The sequence below is a fragment of the Haliaeetus leucocephalus genome, unplaced genomic scaffold (genome assembly GCF_000737465.1).
Source record: "Haliaeetus leucocephalus isolate CR32 unplaced genomic scaffold, Haliaeetus_leucocephalus-4.0 Scaffold162, whole genome shotgun sequence".
In the NCBI taxonomy this organism is placed as follows: Eukaryota; Metazoa; Chordata; class Aves; order Accipitriformes; family Accipitridae; genus Haliaeetus; species Haliaeetus leucocephalus.
This window is the reverse complement of record NW_010972598.1, coordinates 4,086,942-4,101,983: the sequence shown is the minus strand read 5'-3', so window position 1 is coordinate 4,101,983 and position 15,042 is coordinate 4,086,942. Positions and strand designations below refer to the sequence as shown.

At 36.5% G+C, this 15,042-nt stretch overlaps 1 protein-coding gene across 1 annotated transcript in view; it reads left to right on the top strand.

Annotated features, from left to right (window-relative positions):
* RYR2 (ryanodine receptor 2 (cardiac)) overlaps positions 1-15,042 on the top strand; it is a 342,788-nt gene that overhangs the window by 102,022 nt on the left and 225,724 nt on the right. Inside the window, exons 13-17 of the mRNA XM_010562945.1 lie at positions 551-715; positions 2,156-2,277; positions 5,313-5,496; positions 6,219-6,354; positions 12,318-12,413. Coding sequence (XP_010561247.1) covers positions 551-715; positions 2,156-2,277; positions 5,313-5,496; positions 6,219-6,354; positions 12,318-12,413 — 703 coding nt within the window. The remainder of the gene's footprint in view (positions 1-550; positions 716-2,155; positions 2,278-5,312; positions 5,497-6,218; positions 6,355-12,317; positions 12,414-15,042) is intronic.

Here is a 15,042-nt window from a genome sequence, read left to right as displayed (position 1 = left end):
CAGGCCAGTCACACAGAAATGGATTTATTTTCTCAGGAAATACTGAGCCTATTGTCAGGCAGTTATGGACAGTGACTGGTTGAAGGCCATCTCTCTGTGACAGTTGGAAATACATTGTAAGGAGGTGCTCACCTTTTCCAGACTGGGAAAAAAACCCCAAATCCCCAAGAAAAAGCTTCTGGAGGTGAATGCCTGGTTCAGCTAGGGGATTCAATGTATTTGGTGTTGCTTTGTAAGCTTTTATGTTTCAATAATGACATGTACTGTCTATTATGATCCCAGTTCTTTCCTAGGCAGGTAAAATGGATACACCCAGCTTTCCTAGTGTAATAAGCTAGGTTTTTGTATGGATGGGATCCCTCTCTCCATCTTTTCCACAAATATTTAACTAGAAATTCCACTTTCACCATTTTTTAATCATTTCATTAAAGAAGGATTTCAAATATTCTTTTAGGTCCTGTTCTGGACAATTGCCTAGTACTCAATATTTTATGCAAATATTAACATGTTGGTTCTTGTTCTTGTATACATTTTTTTTCTTTTTCTTCAGGAAAAGTTGGACACAGGGACAAGAAAAGAAGTGGATGGAATGGGAGCACCTGAAATAAAATATGGGGATTCAATATGCTTCATACAACATGTAGATACAGGATTATGGCTCACGTACCAGTCTGCTGATGCAAAGTCTGTACGAATGGGTTCTGTGCAGCGGAAGGTAAGACTGTAAATAGGAATGCATTTCAATGCATTTCATTCAGTCACAGTCCGATGGCGGGGGGGGATGAAGGGAACTACAGGAGAGTGCTAATTTCTGAGTTTCAAATATTTTAAGCATGTCTTTGTTTCATTGTGAAAGGCTGTTTTTTTCAGTCACATATTGAAAAGTTATGTGATGTACTGAGTTCTTAAACTAAAAGCCAAAGTGCACATGTTAGCCTGTAGACATTAACCCACAAACATTGATAAATCTGGATAGACTTGATGTCAAACTAAAATATTAGTAATAGCTGTAGAATATGCTGAAATTCCTTCTTCAATGTGCTGTGTAAAAGGAGGCTTTTAGTTTGAAGTCTTTTCTTTCCACATGAGCGTATTACCTTTTGCGCTGGAAAGTTTAAGTCTTGAGCCCTGAGGGATTTCTTTTAAAGAGTAACCATGGCCAAGCACAATGCTAGCTCGGCATAATAAAGTGGGAAAAAGATTCTTTTACAATTAACACATCTTCCAGAAGTTAAAATTGTGTTAGTGTTTACTGTAAATGTATATAACCTTGCAGGAAATTATTTCTCAGCAAGGAAAAAATGTTTTATCCTTCTTTTAAAAAATAAAATAAAATAAAATGTGATGTTTATCCATACTGTAGTAATTTCTATGACTGTTTTACATGCCAGAACTACAAATCTAGAGCAACATCTGATATATTTGGAAGGTCATGCCTTATAAATTTCTATATGTATATAAAATTTGTCTGTATCATATATGTGTATATATACACACACATATATATTCTCTAAATATTTTATATAAAAATAATACATATTTAGGAAACTATTTACATGTAAAATTTTAGTGATTATAATACTAATATAATTAATATTTATAATAATTGTAATACTTAATTCTAAAAATAATTCAAAATAAGATAAATTATTGAATAATGTAATAATGTAAGTAATATAAATAGTTTGTGTGTGTATACATTTGTGTGTGTATGAAAAAAAAAATTACCTAAAATAGTCAGAAAAGGCGGCCAGTAACATTCTTGGAAATCAGGACCAGTAAAGTATACTTGTTTTGACCTTGTCTGTACTTTAGGGATCTGTTGCTGTGTAAGGGAACTATTTATAAGGTTGACAAAAACAAGCAACAAACAAAACCCCTTAGACTTTTGATTTTTAAATTTTTTTTAATAAAGTATATTGTTTACAGGAGCTGTGACTTGGAGATTATTATGGCACTGAACCTGCTGACTCAGTACAAGTGTGTCCTTGGACACAAGGAAGTAAAACATGGGATTATCTGTTTTTAATTAAATTCTTTTTTTTTAATGTGACTTCATCATTTCCTAGGCTGCCTTACTATGTGAGTTTTCATACTTCCTATTTGTGAATAATGTTTAGTTTTGCAGTGACTGCTTTTCATTCTTGTCTTGCAGGCAATAATGCACCATGAAGGTCACATGGATGATGGTTTAACATTGTCCAGATCTCAGAATGAAGAATCCCGAACAGCACGTGTCATCCGCAGTACGGTCTTCCTTTTCAACAGGTTTATAAGGTGTGCTTTTAAAATGATCTCTTCATCCTTTTTCTTTTTTTTTCCTCTTTTATTTTACTCAAAGTGACTATTAAAACAGTGAACAATGTAGCCCTCAGAAAAAACAGATGAATACTTCTCAAACCAGAGTTTATGCCAATTCTTTATGTGTTATTAACAGAGATGTACTTTAAGAGGTATTGGTCAGTTTCTTTTCTCTATTTTCTAATATTACTTCATTGTTCAACCTTGATTTGAATGCATAAACATACTGAAAATGCAAACAAACCACAAAAGAGAGATTTTTTTCCTTGCCAAAATTTTCTCTAAGTCATGTGGTGCATCACTTAGCTCTTTCTTTTCTAAGTATGGTTTTTAAAAGCGCTCTTCCTTGAAAAACCTGGAAGAAGGAGATAACTGTATAACTACAAACTTGTACAAGACACAAATACACTGGAGAAGTTCATAGTCTCAAGAAGAAGTTTTTCTTAAAAGTATGAAATTACACCTTCTTTCTACCCACCCATTACACTTTCCTTATTTGGTCCCTTTTAACGCTACTAATTTCTTTAATATTTTGCAACGTATAAAATGTTTTATTTTGTAGTATTTTAGCCATTTAAAAATACTGCCAGATTCATGCAATTTGCATTTATCTTCCTACTCCAAATGTTCTCCTACATAACACTGATAAAATGCTAATTCTCAAATGTTTATGACTTCAGTAATTGATGAAAGGCCTCTCTTGTCAGTGCAGCTGGCATTAGAAAAAGGATGATATGCAGTAAGACTATATGGAATGATAAGAATTTCATATGAACTCATTTGTCACAAGAGAAGACAATGTGGGATATGGTGACCTGAAGCAACCATGTTCTAAATCAGTGCACAGCCGAAGAGGTAGACATGTCAATTTGTTGAAAAACATTTACCCAGATACTTAAATAACAACAGAGAAAAACACCTGCCAGGAGAATTGTGTACTGTATGACATTTAAAATACAAAAGAAATGCAAGCCCTAGGTGACTTTGTAAATAATACATTTTCTTAGAAGCTTCTAAGAATGCCATAAAAGATAAGGACAGAGAAAGGTAATTTAATTATAAGGTTTCACAGATCAAGGTACTGCTAAATTACAGTGGAGATTTTTGTGGAGTGCACAGGCAGTCCAAGGTAGTGTATAACAATTTAGGTTTGGCAGGATGTTACTGCAAGAAGAAAAAGCTGAATTGGAGAGGATCAAAATTATTCTCCTGAGTGTGTGCCCCAGTTCTTTCCCACGAAGTCAGTAGAAAAATTGCACTTCAGATAACGTGCTCACAATAAAAATTAAGTTTTAAAGATAACTTTGTAGCTATCTTTTTGAAACATTGCATGATTTATTCTAAGAGATTTTTATTCTTCAGCAGTAAATATGCCTACTGAATTCATAATGTTTCCTGAATTAGAAGTTTTCCAGCTGTAGTTTACCAGTTGAGATGAAAACAGAGTGACACACCAGCTGAAAAAACCCAAAAAACCCCAAAACAATCAACCAAACAACTATCACTACTGCCTCCCTCCTGCCCACCCCCCACCCCCGCCCAATACTTATCAGTGTTGTCTTAATCCAGCAAAAAGCAGAGTATAAAATGGGGCTTCTACTCCATGTCATGGCCTGGAGAGGAATCCTGGGAGCAAGCAGGGTGCTGTGCAGCTCAGGAGAGAGGACTGCCGAGGGCAGTCGTGGGTCAGGTTGCCGGGGGCCTTTGGTGCCTCTAACGAAAGAAAAGAAGGAGAAGAGCACGGGGCTGGGGGGGTGCCTCTCGAGACATGGCAGGCTCCTCTGCCAGCTGAAACTCGGTGGTCTTTAGGTCAACATAAATGGAGCGCCGGTGAAAATGGAAGGGACCTCTTTGCTACATAGCTGGCTTTTACTCAAAACTACGCTAGCAAAAAAAACCTTTTTACAATGGCAGAATTGAGAATGAGTCAAAAGAGAAATCATGAATGTCAAATAAGCTCCCTCCTCCTGCTCTCCCCCACTGCGTGCCACCAGGGTGGGCCTTTCCTGTCAGGGCTGCTCCTCACCCAGCGCTTCAGGGTCCTGGCTGGCTCCTGCAGAGTTTAAGGATCCTCCGGATCTTTCTCTCCTCCCTGAGGATGGGTGCTGTGTTCGCAGGCCCTCAGCACCCCTGGTTTCTTTGCCCCGCATGGCCCCTCCTGCTCCTTCCAGAAGGTTCTGGCGGGCCTCCTGCAGCCCCCGGCTGGGGCAGCCCCCCTGCCCGCCACTGCCTTCCTGAGGGGAGCCGGGGAGGTGCAAGGGAAAGCCCTCGCCTTCCATTTGCTGCGTGGAGCTGGTGAGGTCTCCGCTGCAACAACCGCATTTTAAGAAAGATGAGGTTAAATGGAGGAGAAAGGTCTATCAGGGGTCTGGAAAGCACAGCGCTGTTGGGGATTCGGCTAAGCAAGGGGTGGGTGCAACATGGATGAGAACAGTCTGCCCTCCACTTCTAGGAGACAATGGTCATAGGCTACAGCAAGGCTGAGCTTGAATTGTGTATCAGGGAAACAAAAAGGTTAATGAAGTGGTGGGACAGAGTGTGTGGAAGAGCTGCATCTTCCAGCACTGAGTGGCTTAAGAACAGGTAAGAGACATGCCTGAGAGCCCGTACGGACTAGCTGGGCCCTCTCCAGCACCATAGGACTGGTTCTTTGACTTCTGTCCAGTCCAGCCTCATGATGCTGTGAACAGGTTTGCAATAACTTCTCTTCATCTTTTGATCTGCCTTTGGTACTGCTAAATGCGTAGGTAGAATATTAAAATGTGTTTTCTGGATTTAAAAAAAACTAAGAGAAACAAATTTTTGATGCTTCTAGTTTATGTTTGGGAAGGGAGGGGTGCATGATTAAGTGGAGAATGGGGCAGACATACATAATTTTTGAGAAGTTACGTAGCTGTCAGAAAATTAATTGAGCTTTGGCATCCAAACAAAGTGCTTTTAAACCAATAAAGAGTTGAAATGATAAAATAAATTAATTTCCAATACCCAGGAGACTTTGTGTCTTCTTGTAGGGGCCTTGATGCTCTCAGCAAGAAAGCGAAGTTTTCCACCGTCGATTTGCCTATTGAGTCAGTCAGTCTGAGCCTTCAGGACCTGATTGGATACTTTCACCCCCCTGATGAACATTTGGAGCATGAAGACAAACAAAACAGGCTCCGAGCATTGAAGAATCGCCAGAACCTCTTCCAGGAAGAGGTACTTCTCTCAGTTTTACTCCTGATTTTCCACCACGTTGTCTGCAAGTGTTCTTTCACAGTGTCTGTAGCATTGATGTCTAATCTGGAGTATGGTTTGCAGTGGTTTTTTTGTCCTGTAAGAGTCAAACTATTTGCTACATTTATAATCTCTTTAAATCTGTTGATTTTCCTGTATATTTAAGGAAATACATTCAAGACCTTACTTCCTTTTCCTTTTTTAAAAAACTTAGATATTAATATGACCTTGTGCCTTGAATGCTAACCATAATTTACTCCTTATGTGTAATCTGAATATTTAGTTTCTTCTGTTATAGTTTAATCTCTTGATGCAGAAGTATGTTTTGGTTTAATAAGCATGCTTTAAATATTTTGTTTAACATTGTCTGTTATTCTTGGTCGTGATAGTTGCCTATATTTAGTCAGATGCCCAAGTGTGTTCCAGAATAGAAACTTGCCTAAAATTATGTCTGGAATACTGTTTATTTTCTGTTTTATTTTGACTGTCCTAAATGATAAATTTTTATTATCACAGTCAAGGAACACTCTTCCATAGGGATTGCTTGTTTGACTCCGCTTGTCTAACTCCTTGTATATATTCTGGTGTTTTGCATAGCCTCTGTTTCATGTTTTGTTTTCTTAGATTTCTGAAAATCTTATGTGTTTGCACCTAAACAATACTTTTTTTTTTTTCTCTGACAATCTGAGCCTTTCCATTTTTAGGGTATGATCAACCTTGTTCTTGAATGTATTGATCGCTTGAATGTATACAGCAGTGCAGCTCATTTTGCAGACGTAGCTGGGAAGGAAGCTGGAGAAGCATGGAAATCTATTCTGAATTCTTTGTATGAATTGCTAGGTAAGACATATTATGAGTTACTTGGGTTGTTTTAGTTCAAAATAATACTCAGATAAAAAGAAACACGAACCTGTTTTAGTATAGAAGAATTTCCACTGTGTAGAAATTTAGGATACAAATTAAACAAGATTTTTGCATTTCCAGCTCCTTCCATGTGCTTAAGAATAAAATACACTGAAAACACTCAAACAATGTGATTTTTCTAATAATATTTATTATGATAAATAACATGTTTCTGACTTCAATTAAATGATTGCTTGGTTTTTCATATTGTCAAATTGCTGGTATATCTTATATACCACCCGAAAATGTGTGAACGAAACATACGTGAATATGTCATTCCTGTGTTAAGGAGCCATTACATTGTGGTCAGTTTTGTAGAAGTCTACGATTTTTCACACATCTGGCTGCAGAACTGCAGCATAAATCTAAAGCTTCTGTAACCACGACCCCTCTTATTAGTCAGTAATCACCAGTGACTCCAGCATTATACTAGGATACAGTGTGCCATGGAAAGGCACAGTCTTCTAGATGCAGTATACCATGAACGTCTTGTCCACCTGCAGTCACTGAAAATCTCATAATACCTTCTGCAGGTATCTGTTAGTTGGTGTCCTGGTCAAATTGCTATTTAGGTAGTAGCATTTAATCACCTGTTTACTCACCAATTTGAATTGCATATGTTATTTATCTTCTACTATGACTCATTATATAGGGTTATTAATCCACTACTATAACTGCCTGCGTATTCACTCCTGCTGAGTTGTTAATTGTCTACAAAACGAAATTTTACTGCCTAAGAGACCATTTTGTTAGTTCCTTGCTCCTCTGTCATTAGGTTTTCTCAGTGCCATAAGTAAGCCTAAATAATAACATTAACATTGACCTGAAGTGACTGAGGACAGTAATGCATCCCTGTCATTAAGCAGTGCTTTGTGCAGGCTGCATATGTGTACCTACGCTGTTTGCTTTCTGTAACACACCAGCCCTAATGTGAGGGCCTTCTTGCCTTTAAACTTGCATGTGTTTTGGCAAAAGCTTGAGTTTGGACAAAGTCCTCATACAGGATTGTTATCTTATTTTCCTGTAAAACATAAGCATTTTATGTATCATTTATACTAAATCTCACTCCTGAAAAATTTTGTGTTGAAAAGGTACACAAGTAATGTTATGTTATACATCAATTCCATTAAAAAATCCAGGACTGAACATTGAGTTTGTAAAATGGACTGAAGTGGTTAGGAAGTGCCCAGAGGAATGTAGTGTGTGTATTATTAATTGGCTCTTTGGTGGGTATGCATTGTGAAGCATGATCACATACAAGTTTTTCTATAAGACCCATTCCTTATTTAGTGCTCATTTATTATTGGTACTTAAAATACTTCATTTTCTCTTTGCTACTCAGTGTGTGGCACTGAACCTTATTTATTGTGAGCCTTCTAATTCATGTTTGGAAAACAAAGCTTTTATCTTGGAGTTCTTTTGTGCCATTTATGATTACTAATCTGAATGATTAGAACTATTAGTAAGTGTTTTCTTGGAAACTTCTGTAATAAAGCAAATAGAATGTATTATCTCCCATTCACAGAGGAACAGATACAGAGAGAAATTACTCTACCAATGCTAGTTCCCAAATTAAGAGCTGTGGGATCTGACCTTTTTTCAGAATATTCAGCAGTATTTCATGTGTGCAAGGCATACTGAAAACTTGCACTCCTCCAAATTCAGAGGCACAGAAAATTAAATTTTAATGGCATGCCTCACTTCACACAAATTTTCCTTACTACCCAACAGCAAAGTGAGGCAGGAATTCTGTATATAGTAGTTGCAAAGTTTTCCATAGTCAAACTAGGTTCATCATTTTGTGCTCTTGACAAAGAAAATAATTTTTTGGGGAAAAAAGGATATCCAGCATATGGTGCACAGCCCTTGATAAAACCAGTGAGGTGCTTCTGTCTGGCCCACTACCTTTTCTGTCAGAGGAAATAGAAGTTGACACAGTAAACATCATTGAGAAGCCCTCTCCCATGATCTCTCAGAGCAAAGAAGGAGCTAGCTGAACAGTGGCTGCTGTCACCTAACCACAGGCCATTAGGGTAGAAGGTGGTTCCTGTGGCTGTGCTTCTGCGTGAGGAGTTGCTGAGATCTACCACCTCTGTGTAGCTGAAGATTGTAGCATGATGCATACACACAGGTTGCAAGGGTGACCAAAAGTGGCATTTCCCAACATCAGATTGGTAGATTTTATGAACATTATAAGGTAATTTTAATGGTTTTGGTTTTGATTTCCATGGGTTTTATAGTTGTAAGCTAAATACATCCTCTATACACCTCTCTCCAGTTCTGTAACTTGCAGCATAGTGACAGGTGAGTGAGTCAGCATATGGATCAAAAGCAGGACTGAAACTTCAGATACATCAGACTGCTTTGATTTCAGCTAAGAGTGATTTGTAACAATGGTACACTGCTGTCCTTGTATTGTATTTCTATATGAAGAACTTTTTCAGAGGTAGATGGGAGTTTTTGCTGGTGGATTTATGATGTTTGATGGTTGAGAAATTTTATGACTTGGCAACATGAATTATATTGTAGGTTCTTGAATGGAGTGTTCAGATCCTTTCCCTCTTTTTTTTTCCTTCTATTTTTTTTTTCTCATGTCTTATGTTTTTCAAACTGATGTAGGCCTTTCTCGTGTTTGTTTGCATGTTACAGCTCCATTCTTCTCTTTGCCAATGTCTGTCTTCCTTCAGAACTCTATGGTCTGTTATAGAAAATGAAGAAAATGTTTCTTGCTGTTTTCACTACATTTCAACAAGACAAAACAACCCCATGTAGCTTTGGCTATCTTCATGCTTGCAAGCAACCAGATTGTTCAGTCTGAGTTTTTTGAAGGTAGCTCAATCATTTGAAGGCAGAAAGGGCAGCAAATTTTAACTTTAACAGTTAAAATTTGGAAAAGATGCATGAAACTAAGCTTTCACAGTGAAAATGATACTAAATCATAGTGTGAGCTTCTTATCACAGAGGTACTATGGTTAGGTTTTCCCTCCCCCTGCTTTTGTTTTTACTCTTTGCTCACCCTAATGCCTGTATGAATGCTTGAAAATGTGACATTATGTAATGTGTTTTTGGGGGGTGTCTGCTTGTCCAACCCTCTGTTAAAAAGATCATCTAGAAGGAATATTGGTAGAAATTTTACATCTTAATCTATTTTTCAGCTCATGCATGCCCACTAAGTGAATCTGCTTTAGGCTTTTTTTTTTAAAGGTGATTATTTCATGTATACTAATGGTAGTTATTTGATTTATTAAGAATCAGTTGAAGACATTATGGCAGGAACTGTAACCATTTAAAAGTATGGGCTAGGTCCAGACAGTTAATGTCTCAATGAAATAAACTGATATCCTTTTAGAGTGTAGATGATGGAGTATAAAAGTCTGTGGTTGGATTATTCATAGATGTAGGGGAGTGTTGAAGTTTTTGTAACAGTTTAGTTTTATCTCTTGTTACATTAAGCATAGCTCAGACTGGAGGAAGTAGTGGCTTGATTGCGGAATCATTTCTCCAAGTCTGAAATTTCCAGTTGACAAGCCCAGAAAATTACTTCTGAAAGAGTCTACTTGTCCCGTACTAAGTATTGTTTCCATGGACTTGTAGTGAGAACAGTGCACAAGCTTTTGTTGACTTCCCAGTCCCCATACGCTTCCTGCCCCCTTATGTTACTTCCCTAACTGCATTATCTTCTGGCAGCTAATGGTTAAGAAGCCTGTCTTTGATCTGGCTATAATGAATTTGTACGTTGCTCTGTTCTGAATAAAGCTGGAGCTGTACAGTAATTGCATGGATGACAAATGGATATTGCTTGCTCAGTCTTGCTTCAGCAAACACTGCTTTGTTTTTGAGTCTGCACATAAATAACAGTAAACTGTGATGCCAGAATTCATGGGTTTTGTCACATCATTGACATTGTGATATATTTCACTGTGACGAGAATGGAGGCATTTACAGACTTCGAGTTGAGACTGGATACTACCACATATAAAAATCATAGAATGGTTTGGGTCGCAGGGGACCTTTAAAGATCATCTAGTCCAACCACCCTCATCATAAAAAATTTCTGCCTTATATTCCATCTAAATCTACCCTCTTTCAATTTAAAATCATTGCTGTATATCTACTAAGGCATCTGTCCTTCTTCTATTACAAGTACATAAAATCACTCTGAACTTGTATTTGATTCTTTTGTATTACCAAAGAATGTGCAGGAGTATATGTAATGGTGTGACTTTAATGTCTGACTGATCACATCCTGGTTTTTATTTATTTAAAACTGGATGCTAGTCTTGTTCAGAGTAGTGGGCAATAAAAGAAGCAATTGTTGGACATTATTTTTTGTTTTCAATGTTAAGTGGCTGTGTACCTCATTTATTGCACAGCTTTAACCACTGAATACTAACCTTGCACAAACTTCTGCTGAGCTGCATTTAGGAAACCATCTGTGTCTTATTACTGTTAATGAAGTCAAATTATTTGATGTTGTGTTAAGCAATGAACTATTACTGCTTTCATTTTCTGTTTGTACCTGAAGCATAGTGAGATTATGTACCTTGCCCATAATCAATTAAAATGTCACTTACAGAAACAGGTGTTCCTTAGTTCTAATCTGTGTCTTTTAACAAGATGCTCCTCCTTTTACAGTGCCTCAGTATTTTCAGATAACTACGGTCATGATTAATTAACTATGTAAAATTTCAGGATATAGAATTTTTTGTCATATACTACAGCAAGAGAAAGGTTTTTGTTTGTTTGTTTTGCTTGTTAGGGGTTGTTTTTTGGTTTTGTTTGGTTGGTTTGGGGGGGGGAGGTTGGCTATGAAGCAATTGGATTGTGATCTCTTTATTCATGATGCAGAACTGTCAGTGCAGTGACTTGTTTGCAACTAACTCCAAGATTGCTTTTCCCCTTTGCAGATACAGTTTCTTATCATATTTATGTCACAGGTCTGTAAGTTTAACCTTTTATAATGAAACAGCATAAAGACACAGTTGCAATATAATATAGTGAATTTCTGCAGCAATGAAACACAGATTTTAAGAAGCCATTGCATCTTAGCAGGACCAACAGTCTCTGCTGCTGAAAATAACCATAGAAATTTCAGGTTGAAATAATTTGTTGGCAGAATTGGAAAACAGTCTTAAGAAAAGCAGTTTGCACTGTTCCACACACCAAAGAGAAATGTTAGTGCCTCACTCTTTTTTCGGAGTGGAACAGATGCTTCTCTGAGAGCTTGTGTGTATGCACATACATGCAAAGACACGTATTGCAGGACAGGGCAGGCTTGTGGGTGCCTACAGTGTTCAGTGAGATTTCTAGTCAGTTATACCCACCAAGTCAGTGCATGCATTCAATCTTCAGCTTAAAGCAATGAGGGTGAAACAGTTTCAAAGCAGTTACTTCCCCCCTACAGTTCTGTCAAAAGTATGACATACAGTTCATGGACATCTATCTTGGTTTAGTTCCTATTATTCTTGAACAAAGGTATTGTATCAATATAAAATAATTTACATTCATCACCTATGTCATTGGCTTCACATTCCGCTCTTCCAGTGTTTCCTGTCATTACAAGAATACTGTTTTACAGAAATTTGTTTCTACAGTAGCAGCTGACTTTTGTGGTGTCAGTGCTGTCTACTTCAGGTAGAGCATTTTGCAGGGATTATTGAGATGATTGTAAAGCCAAAATAATTCAAATACCTTAAAGGTCAATTTGATGCCAAGGGTATTTCTTAGGCTTAAATCTAACTATTACTCAATGTTATTTAAATTTAAATCAAGAACATCAATAATTAAAGGTTAAGAATCTATCTTACTGGATCCTTCCTGGCAGGACAAAACAGGGATTCTTTTGATTTAAATGGACTTATAATTGTCATATTTCCCCCCCCCCCCTCTTTTTCCAATAGCGGCTCTGATTCGAGGGAATCGTAAAAACTGTGCTCAGTTTTCTGGATCTCTTGATTGGTTGATCAGCAGATTAGAAAGACTGGAAGCCTCTTCTGGTATGCTTTTTTGTATTTTAACTTTCTTATTTGACCAGTTTTTCATTCTTTAAAATTGGTGATTTACTTGTTCAGTCTAATTATCATGAAGTACTTCCTATGAGAGAGTAAGTTATATTAATAAAGTGAGAATTATATTTGTAACATTTTACCATATTGATATCAATTGTAGTTCTACCTTAAGTTCTAGCAGTCTTTCCTTTTCCTTGACCAATGAGTTGTAATGTTACCTTTTAATTCAGGCAAACAAACCATTTGGTGGAACAGTTGTTCTACAGTTTCAGTTGTGTTAAGTTGCTTTCTCTGTAATTGTACTACTTTCCCTTCCCTTCTCTTTGGAAGTCTGCATGTTTTTCAGGATTTGCATCGAACTAAATATAATAATAATAACTGTATGGAATGGATGTAATTTGTCTCTTCTTGAAGGACCATAGTGGTAATATAGGAAAGTTAATGTATTCTACTCGAGTATGTGTAATAGATGGGTCTTCAGAAAATACCTCTATGTTTGCATGTAACAGTGTTACCTCCATAATACATACACATTCCCTTTTTAATCACCTCTCTCGCTCCTGAGGTCTGAATTTCTGTTTGAAGTTAATGAGAAGGAGCATGCCTGAAATACACTTATGATTCGAGAATCTGGGAATTCTGTCTTACTTTAGACACAAATTCTTTAAGCTAGCTTGTTTATTTTCTTTGTCATTACCTAGTGTCTTATCTTCCTCCTGAACCACTATATTAACCCCTCAGCGTCTATGAGATGCAATTAGTCTGTGTTGCTCAAAGTGAAAATCAATGAAGTTATGCTGAGCTGTACTGTACTTCTCACTGAAATGGTGATCCTGGATTCTGTTTCCTTGAAGCAATCCGTTCCCCATAAACCTACTCTGCCAGCCAAATACATTGTATTTTTAAGTTTCCAGTGGATTTTTTAAAAAACTCTTTGAACTCTACTGGAACAATATACTTTTTGAGCAGAATAAGAAATAAAGAAATAAGTAGTGTGAACACTGCACATTAGGTGAATGTAAATAATATCTTAAGAATTTCTCTTGGTGATATATGATTCCTATTGGCATAGACAGCTTGCTACTGTGTACCTCTTTACTGTCTTAAATGTAGTTATTAACGTGACTGCAGTCTGTAACAGGACCTTAAAGGTGGTTATCTGGACTACCACATTTGTCATGTGTTTATTTAAAAAAAAAAAGGTCTTCAATACTTATTAGAATAATTATTTTGTGGTTTTTTTTTTTTAACAATACTACTCTATTATCTTTAAAAGTATGTGTTTGAAACATGGCACTGTAGTTTGATTTTTTTAAACAGATGGTAGACAAATCTCATTGCATTAAAGGGCCTCTGCTAAGTGTATCTCAAAGTTACTGAAGAGATAGTAGGACTATGTTTCTGCAATTAATAGCGTTGATTTTATGGGTGATACTGGAGTCTCTTGCCCCATTTTTCTGATATAAGTACAAACTTTTTTTCTTACATGAAGATTTAATTAATGTTCTTTTCACCATGAAAATATACCAAAATGATGTCATCTAGGCATCTGAAGAGTAGACAGTAATCAAAATTGGACCCAGTAGCTAAGAAATGAGATTCAAATAGAGTGATTAGTTCTTAAGACTGATTTTTGACTCTTTTTAAGTATGCTTTTCATGATGATGATCACATAAAGATCAAAAACCAAAGTAATACTGTTGGTAAGAAATGTCACTGCAGCCTGACTCCCCCTGCCCCGGTTTTCTGAGATTAGTGAGAGTATTTATTGGAGTTTAAAAAACATGCGTAGTGTAAGGCCAGTGTTATAAATTTTATTCTTACCAATGTAATACTTCTTGGAGTTCTACAGGTTACACCAGTAACTGGAAACATGGTGTGGTGAGATCTTTTAATATCTGGTTTGCCAATTCAGTGTATCATAGGACATCAGAATAAAGAAATTATGAAAAAGGTGAAATAAGAAAAATGTTAATTGCTCCTTACAAAAAGCTTTATTTCTCACATGCACTGGACAGAAAAGTTAAACAAGCAGGAGCTCAGTCTAAATTAAGCTCTTATACCTGATAAGGAATTTGCCTTGCAAATTATTCTTCCCTGTAATTGAAAGTGAAGAGGGAAATACAGAAATATAAATGATACAAATTGGAGGAGTTGTACATGTAATGGTAACATGCAAAATAATAACACAGTAAAAGCAATTTTGGTTTGAGACATTTCAACTTTTTATATAGATTATTAACTTAATCTAGAAGCATATTTTTCTTGCCATTATACAAATCTTAAGTTTGTCTAGGAGAAACTACTAGGAGAAACCACTGAATGTTTGTAAGAAATGTATTTGGAATATACCTTCCAGTATAGAAGTTGAGAAATTTCTGTGTTTTAAGTCAATAATTAGTAAAAAACAGTCCTGCGGAGAGAAGAATTGTAAGCAACCAAGAAGCTAAAGACAATTTTGTAATGCTTGTGCTACCACAGGCAATCTCAATTTCAATAGTTTGTTTCGTTTTTGTAATGAATGTTAATATACTTCTTATTTGTATTTTTCATTGTAATTTTACTATAAGAACATTGCAGTATAAATATTTGTGATGTCCTGTATAGTTTGTGTTAA